Here is a 9,415-nt window from a genome sequence, read left to right on the forward strand (position 1 = left end):
TATTAAGTTATGTTACGTTGATTCACTCGTAATTTGTTGTTTTAGAATTGATTGGGAACAAAATTGACTCTCAGGTCTTCTGTTGAGATAATCAATCATAAATGATGATGCTGTGATGTATTCGGCTAGGAATTAGTAGGTTTTGAGAATATTTTGGTTTGGAGCCTCGGTGTAATATATAGAATGGGGATGAGAAAGGGGTCGCCATTTTTTGTTGTCCTCTTGGGATTTGGATTCTTCATTGCGACCTACAATCTCGTTACTATGGTAATCCACAATCGAAATTGGAATTTTCCGGCGCAATTGGCGGATCGCTCAACCCTTGCTCTTCGATCTGATCCTATTGTTGGGATGCCAAATGAGTTTAAGAAGTCGGGAGGGCCGAGGAGGCTATTTCATGTGGCGCTTACTGCGACTGATGCGCCTTATAGTAAGTGGCAGTGCAGAATAATGTACTACTGGTACAAGAAGATGAAGGATTTGGAGGGATCAGAAATGGGAGGGTTCACGCGGGTTCTGCATTCAGGGAATCCTGATAATTTGATTGATGAGATCCCTACTTTTGTCGTGGATCCTCTCCCGGCTGGTATGGATAGGGTAAGGAATCTTCACTCTTAATAATTTTCTTCTAATTTCTTGAGACATGTGTGCTTGTTTGTATTTTATATCAAAACTTTACTTCTGACCTGGTATTTTTCGTTGATTTCTTTTGTTTGGTTTCATACTTTTGAAATGTCGTGGTGACATGATAAAAAAATGTAGTGATTAAACTGAGTATAGGTATTCCCAGCATTATTTTTGTTGACATGCTAGATTATTCATATCAGTTAAGAGAAAATTTAATCACATCAGTTTAGATAAAATTTATTATTTTAACGTTGCACAAAGCTTCCCCACGTAAATAGATAAATAATCCATTTCACATGGGTAATGCATGATTTTTTAAGTTGCAAATCTAGGAAAAAAATTATGGAGTTTAGCCTAATTGAAATAGAGCCACTATATAGATTTAAGATCACAAATATCTACCATTTTTCATAGTTGAAAGTGGTGAGATTGCAATGCTTGAATTATAAAAGTTGTCTCATGCCATGATGGTGGAGAATATTGGTAGGCAGTGGTGTTGAAGGGTGGATGGTAGATGGAGATGAATGTCAGCATTGGTCGATGGGCAATGGTCGTTGATCTAAAGGCAATGGTGATGTTGGTGACATGTAACCATAATTTTCAGGGTATAATCAACAATGGTTGTCGATGCTTATTAATAGTGGGCAACGACAAAGTAATGATAATGACCATCAAGTGTTGGTCGATGAGTAAAGCCTGACAAGCAATGATGGCGGTCGTTGTCAGTTGATGGCAATGACAAATGCTAGTGCAAAAATATGATGCTAGAAGGTGGTAGGTGTGGTTGTTCTCTTGGCCAGAGGGAAGACTAGCCAACAAATTATGATAAATAAAAACCTAGATAGGCAAAGCCCCAAATGGTTAGCTGAGGTTCTAAACGATAGTCAAAGCTTTATAATTGCTTAAATCTAAGAATTCTCTCTATAAAAAGTCCTCCATATTGAATGATCGTGGGGTCCACAAGTCAAATGATCGTGGGGTCCACAAGTCAACCAATTTTGATAGTAATCATTGAGCACACAAATTAAAGGTTCTAACTATTAGATTCATTCTCTTATGACTGCTAGATTATAGTTCGTGTGCCCCCTTTTTCTATTCTAGCTCCGTCCTTCTTGTGGAATTTTTTTTCTTTTTTGTAAATAGTTTTGATTTTTTTTTTCATTATAAGCCTTTTGGAGAAGTTTATAAATACTTCCACACTTTGTATAGAATAAAACAATAAAATTCAATATGTTTTTTTCCTGATATTAGGGTTCCCATCTTCCAACCATTATTTTGTTTTTCCTTTTACCTTCTTGTTGAGCTTTATTCTCTTTATTATAGTTCGTTTCTTTAACTTCCCTTCCATAGAATTATCCATTATGAATGGTGAAAATCAAACTATAGGAAAATTGTAGGGGCTACAAGCCAGTCAAGCCTCATATGGCATGAATGAGAGAAACTATTTAAAATGGTCCTAAATCATGAATATCTTTTTGAAAGGAAAGAAAAGGATTCATCATCTTATAGATTCGCCGAAAAATCCAAAATTTTTATTTTAGGATAAAAAAAATTCCATGATCATCACATATTTGTGGAATACAAGATGCCTAAAATCAGTGGTCCATATTTTTCCCTCCCTATTGCAAAAGAAGTTTTGAATGTCATAAAAAGAATGTACTTAAAAAGTAAGGACATCTTTCTCTGCTATAAGATTAAAATTAAGATTTCAACAACTATGTAAGTTAGCCTTCATGTTATTGAGTACTTTAATGCAATGAAGGTTTTTTGTTTGAACTAAATTATTCCCAAGATCTCATGGTGACATGTTGTGATGATTGGTAATTCTAAAAAAAATTATAGAAAGAGAAATGTTATTTAAGTTCTTTGCATGACTCAATAATGATTTTAACCAAATTCCTGTCTAAATCTTAAGTGGAACAAACTAATCATCACTTAATAAATTTTTTTCTCATACGAGCCAACGAAGGAAGATGGATGATAATGCTCGATGTTTTTAGTTTTTGAAATATTTCCATGATAACCACCAAATCCCAAGATAAGGAACTTACTTCAACAGACTTATTCCTTAAAGAAGTAAAAAATCTTTCTTCTAAAGGTAATATATGATGCAACTACTGCAATATATATCAAGGCAAAATATTAAAAAATTTCACGTAAAGCCTTTAGGCTTTGGTGGAAATAAAGTCACTAAACGGGATAGGCTTGTCTTGTTGAATCAAAGTTATTCAATTTAGAAGAAATTGGCAAACCTAAACCTCAAGTATCTTAAAAATCATTTGGATCATGCTCACTAGCTCAAAATATAATGAATTCTAATTCTTGTATTTCTAGTGCCTTAAATAATTCCCCTCACACTTGGATTCTAAATTCAAAAGCTATTGACCACATGATGAAACTTGCTAGCCTTTTTCAAACCTACAAAAAGTGCCCTAGAATAGTAAAATAAAAGTAGCTTATGATTCTCCAATAACTATTACACGTGAAAAAAATATTTCAATTTCCTCTATATTTAACCTCAGTAATGTATTGCATGCTCTTCACCGTATAATAAATCTTCAATTAATTTATAAAACCATTAAAAATCGCAATTGCAAGACAATATTTTTTGCTAAATAACTGCCAAGCATGTGGAGGTAATAAACATTTCATTAAAGAGAAATTGAAAAGTAGATTGCTCTGCACTCCATATATACCAATAGAAAATTAACTTGCAAATATTCTTACAAAAAGACTCTGCAATCCCACATTTAAAAATATTATAAGCAAATTTCAAATGGTAGATTTATACCATGTTGTCTGATGGGGAGTATTGAAGGATTTTGCGACCCATTAGTGAACAAATCTTCATTGGGATCCTTGAGCACCCATATTAAAGATTCTAACTGTTAAATTAATCCTCTTATGTCTCTTATATTGCAATTTACGTGCATTCTTTTACTATTCTAGTTGTTAGCCTCTCGAGGATTTTTTTTAATAGTTTTGATTTATTTTCATTATAAGTCTTTTGAAAAAGTTTATAAATACTTCCACACTTTGTACAAAATCAAGCAATGAATTTCAAAATAGTATTTTTTAATATTTTTTTTACTTTTCTAAACTCCACAATTGCGCTTTTGAGTGCTTGATTTAGGCCATTTGGTCTAGGATCTAAGTATTTTTAGTATTGTTGGTTTGTGTTGTTGAATCTGATTATCTTGATTATTAGTTTATCGAAAATGGAGTTCATATAATCTTAGAATCAATTTTTGATATTTTTGATATTTGGGTGTTTTGAGATATTAATATTATTTCAAAATATGTTTTTGATGAAATGAATTTTTTGGTGGTGCATCAATTTTGATTTTTCTTCTATTTAGATAAAGTTTTCTTTTGCATTCTGTTGTTTGGAAACTCCAAACACATATTCCATAAGAATTATTTATGCCCTATGGGGGGTTTCAATTGTACTTGAATGTATCTTTTTTATCATAATGTGAAGTATTTTTTGGTTATTGAATATTCTTGTACTATTTGGAGGAATGTATTTTCATGCATATCAAAATTTGGTTAGAAATATCTTAAGACTTGGCAAGTATTATGTAGGGTTTTCATAAGAAAAGAAAAGAATTAAGTAGGTACTTTTTGCTTCTCTTAATTGGTCTTCAGTTGTTCTCAAATATTGTAGTCGTTATTTTCATTGGTAAATGTAATAGAAAATAAGGATCAAATCAAGTTACTATTCAGATGAGTGATTATCTTGACATTGAGCGTTGTATTCACATGGCATTATTGTCTCCAATCATTCTCTTCTATGAGAATCCTAAGGCACATTCTGCCTAGCATTATGCTACTGAATCTGTTAAATGATTTGCATTATAATGCAATGCTTCTTAAGATTACCTGGCTAAGCCTATTTTGACTAGTTATTGGAAACTTACTCATTTTGTACAATCTTGAAGTAAGATGGATTGATAGGTCCCTCTGCCTCCATCACACTAATCTGTCCTTACATCACTTTTTTTTTTTAAATTTTGCAAATGGTTATTGCTTTATTTTCTCAAGAAAATAATTCACAATGTATTGCTATTTTCTTGTAAGATAGATTTGTTTCAGTTGCATTGTTATTATCATATTACACTGTCCTCTTAACCTTGCTTTCAGGGTTACATTGTACTGAATCGACCATGGGCATTTGTTCAGTGGCTGGAAAAGGCAAAGATTGAGGAAGAGTGAGAATTTTTTAACTTGCTTAGCCAATCTCGTCTTTCTGATTTCATGGCATGCCTTACAAATTTTTAATGTTTAATCGACCTTTGCAGTTACATATTAATGGGAGAACCAGACCATATATTTGTGAATCCCTTACCCAATTTGTCTCGGGGAGATTACCCAGCAGCATTCCCCTTCTTCTATATTAAACCCTCTGAAAATGAGAAAATAATTAGGAAGTTCTATCCTGAAGAGAAAGGTCCTGTGACAAATGTTGATCCTATTGGCAATTCTCCTGTTATCATAAAGAAGGTAGACATTTAGCTGATTCATGTGCAGTTCAGGCGTGCAGCTTTCTGAGCTTTTATCAATTTTTGCAGCATATAGTCTTGTTACTTAATGCTTTTCAGTTGAATTGTTTAATTCAAGTTCTAACTTTTACACTTCAAGCTCCTTTTACAAAATACTTACACTGATCTCACCGTTCTGAAATACTTTCTTGTACAGCTAGGGAAACTGCTTTTTTCCCTGACCTACTTAGCTTTAATTGCTCTTGTTTTTTGCAATATTTTTCATTTTCTTGGACCTTTTCAGTCTCAACTTGAAAAAATTGCTCCTACGTGGATGAATGTCTCCTTAAAAATGAAAGAAGATCCTGAGACTGATAAATCTTTTGGATGGGTGCTTGAAATGTGAGATTAATTTATCATGTTCTCTACATTAATGGTTTTTTCCCTATTTGTTGGGATCATGTTGATTTATGATAGGTTTTTTGTTACATTTTGAACATAGGTATGCTTATGCTGTTGCGAGTGCATTGCATGGTGTGCAGCATATTCTCCATAAGGATTTTATGATACAGGTAGCACTTTCAATTATTGTTCAATTATTTGGAACTTGATTTTGTATCTTTGGATGTTAATATACACTTAGCTGGGTCTGGAATATCTACTTAATATATTGAATTTTTTATCAGCCTCCTTGGGACTTGAAGGTTGGAAACTCATTCATTATCCATTACACTTATGGATGTGACTACTCTTTAAAGGTGAAAATTTTCTGCTTCGAACTAATCTTCTCCTGACAAATTTTCTTCAGGTGCTACATTTATTCATTTTCTTTAACCGTAAATGTTTATTGATTTTTTCAAATTTTAAAGGGTGAACTGACTTATGGAAAGATTGGGGAGTGGCGCTTTGACAAGAGATCACACCTTCAAGGACCACCACCAAGGAACCTTTCCTTACCCCCACCAGGCGTTCCTGAAAGTGTGGTATACCCGTTACTCCTAATTAAATATTTGTATTCTTTTGTGGAATCTTTTATGCTATCATCATCATTATTTTTAGCTTTGTCCCTGCTTTTTGGGCCGGCTTAAATTTTTTTCTGCACTCTAGATGTAAATTATCGACCTCGGACTTGATCTGGTATTGATGAGGCCTTTCCCTTTCCTTTTTCTTACTACATCACGTATATTTTTAACAATCTGCACTATAGCCTAGTACAATGAAATTATTTATTAAAATTATTCTTAGGAGTTGTGAAGTTTTGAGAATTGAAAGAAATATCCTTATTCTTGCACGTTCTAATGCTAAATCATATGATGTTCTCTGATTAAATGATTAGGGGATAATGGCCCAAGTTCATGATGAAAATTTGTCACTTTTTTAAAGAGAATGATCACCATCATAAAATGCTAAATTCCATGCACACATGCATTTGTGTGCACATTCACACATGTGAAACTATGCTTTGAACAATTACTTATTACCAAGAAACACTTATTGGTTTCTTGTAGTTGATCTGTTAAATGCTTGATCATTTCCACCTTCAATGAATCTAATCAATAGTCTGTAGCTTGAGTTTCACAATGGAATGGTTCCTATTATGCCAACTACTACCGTCGCAGTAGGTAGCATAAATCCCTATATTTTATGGTAGAATCTAATACAAGTGGGATATTGCAGTCCGATTTACTACACAAGGTCTTTCTTCGTCAGGTAGATGCTAAGAAATTCACCTTCCCTCTTCCATTTTTAGGTTTGATCTTGATGTCAGGTTATTTGCAGATCTAGATTTTCTGAACCTGGATGGGTAGTTTTTTGAGATCAAGTTCTTTTTGTTTTGGTGTTTTTATATGCTATTTTCGGGGTATAAAGTTGTAATTCTATTATTGCAATAACATTCTTTTCGGGGTATATTAGATTGTGGGCAAGAAGCCAATATATGTTTTTTGAGTACCGAGAAATAATAAATAAAAGTACTGCATGTGTAATAAGCGGCTGAATATTTTATTGCATTCACACAAAAAAATAGATTTCTGTCATGAACTTTTTATTGCGCGCGGACACCGGATGGAGAGAAACGTTTGGTTTTCTCTATCTAAGTAAAAGCGCAGTAACTGTGCTTTTACTGTAGAAAGAGAGAAAATCCAAAGAGTTCTTTCCGTCCGGTGTCCGCACACAATAATCTCATACGTTGTCATGGTAGGCATACCTACTAGAAGATTACTCTTTCCGATAATGCATTTCAGACTATTTACTTTTTCATAGTAAGATTTCTTCTTTTCTGAGTGAAAGAGCAGAACTCTTCCTGCAAATAAATAGATGAAGGGATCACAATCCCCTTACATCAAGTTACTTACTAGTCCAACAGACATTTATACTGCTGAACTTACAGAACATTTTTGTAGTTTCAAATAGCAAGCCTGCATGAAATCAGGCTGGGAAACCATTTAACCATTGTATTTTTTCCTTGCTTCTCCAGTTAACCATTTTGCTTTCATCCATAGCTATTGTTTTCTGCAGTTAGAGATTATTTTAGGGTTTTCATGGTCATTATTCTGCTTTTAACATGCAGGTTAGGCTTGTGAAAATGGTGAATGAGGCTACTGCTAACATTCCCGGTTGGGATCAAGCAAGGTAGAAAACCATTAGTAAGTGAAGCATTTCGTAGCTTTATTTCCAGAGAACCAAAACGAATTAGGAGACAACAGATTTATACACAGCCTATTCAGTAAGGTCTTTCTCGCATTTCTCAATTTGATAATATGTTGGACTAATTGATGAATTATTCTTTTAGGAAAATTTTTGTATAGTTGAGAAATGCCTCTACATTATCGGAACTTATGTTGCTCAAAGCTTTTGAATGAAGTTTGTTTTTGAAACATGAATTGATTTTGTTCCCCTGTGTACTATTTAATTTCTATTCTTTCAACATTTTATTTGTAGTGTATAAAAGCTTACACAGAAGGTCAGAGGAAAATCAAATTCTGTATTGTTACACTGTGAGGTTGGAGTTTTCCACCAACAACGTTTATTTTGTTTATGTTTTGTGATGGATAGAATGGAAAATGTTTAAATTTCAAAATAATCTATTGAATATTCGTATATGATCATTTTAGTCTTGGAGTATAACGTTGTTCCGATTTAATCCCTCAACTATATAAAATTGATCCAAAATAATCCATTTGGGACTAAGGCTTCGTCTGGGACGGCTTTCTTATTACTTAAAGCAGTTTTCTAGTTCTAAAATTAAAAAATTTTAAACTAAAAAGCTGCTTTAAGAAGCATTAAGAAAGCCGTCCCAAACAAAGCCTAAATGGAGATCAATTTCATAAAGTCGAGGGGCTAAATTGAGATCAATTTCATATTAAAATTATAACATGAGGGACAATTTTGAATCAATTTTGAATAATTTTGTATAGTCGAGGTGCTAAATTGGAGGAACATGATACGTGAAGATTAAATTAGTCATATATGAATAGTCTGATGATTATTTTGGGATTTTTTTGAATTGGAAAATGTAAGTGGAAACAATCATATATTTCATATTTGTTTATTTATTTATTTTAATTTACTTGTGGCAGTACCTTGGAAATAAATGGGAACTTGCTTCAAGAAAAAAACTTGAAAGAATATGGCAACATAAAGTAGCTGTTATGCGGCACATTTAAATTCTAGCAATTTATTTATTTCGAGATAATAAAGATCTAAAATCATCACAGAAGGATTAATTGGTTATATATAGTGTTGGTCTGGGTCTATGAGATCTTATCTAGATTTAGCACAATTCAAGTTCATTTTTTGTGATTAGTTTTCTCATTGACTTCTTTTTCAGTTTAATCAATATAAAGAATTATACTGAGTTTTAATTGAATTTGAATTTTCAAGCCAAATTTCGAGGCCTGATTTGTAGGTAGGGGTGGAACCATGAAGATTTCAGGGTAGGGGTGTCAATTTTTGACACGACCCGAACCCGATTTAAAAAAATCTGGGTTAGGGTCAACCCGGACCCAAAACGGGTCGGGTTCGGGTTCAACAAATCAACACATTTTAAAAATCAGGTCAGGTTCGGGTTGACCCAGCAACTCGAAAATGACTTGAAATTGACATGAAAACCCCAATTTGACTAAAAAACTCGAGATTGACCCGTTTTGACCCGAAAATTGAAGATTGACCCGATTTTAACCCGAAAACTAGCAATTTTAGGTCAACTTCGGGTCATTTGTGTCGGGACAGGTTGACCCGAACCCGAATCGGGTCGGGTTCAGTTGACCCGAATAGTACCGGGTCAGTTTCGGGTTCGATCCGAACCT

At 33.5% G+C, this 9,415-nt stretch overlaps 1 protein-coding gene across 1 annotated transcript; it reads left to right on the forward strand.

Annotated features, from left to right (window-relative positions):
* Positions 1-13: 13 nt before the first annotated feature.
* LOC110104062 (hydroxyproline O-arabinosyltransferase 3-like) lies at positions 14-8,102 on the forward strand. Its single transcript, XM_020833011.2, has 8 exons — positions 14-597; positions 4,771-4,838; positions 4,929-5,130; positions 5,413-5,510; positions 5,611-5,680; positions 5,795-5,866; positions 5,978-6,091; positions 7,678-8,102. The coding sequence occupies exons 1-8, from the start codon at positions 184-186 to the stop codon at positions 7,741-7,743; spliced, it is 1,104 nt and encodes a 367-aa protein (XP_020688670.1). The 5' UTR covers positions 14-183; the 3' UTR covers positions 7,744-8,102.
* Positions 8,103-9,415: the final 1,313 nt, after the last annotated feature.

Source organism: Dendrobium catenatum, unplaced genomic scaffold (assembly GCF_001605985.2).
Source record: "Dendrobium catenatum unplaced genomic scaffold, ASM160598v2 fragScaff_scaffold_716, whole genome shotgun sequence".
Taxonomy (NCBI): Eukaryota; Viridiplantae; Streptophyta; class Magnoliopsida; order Asparagales; family Orchidaceae; genus Dendrobium; species Dendrobium catenatum.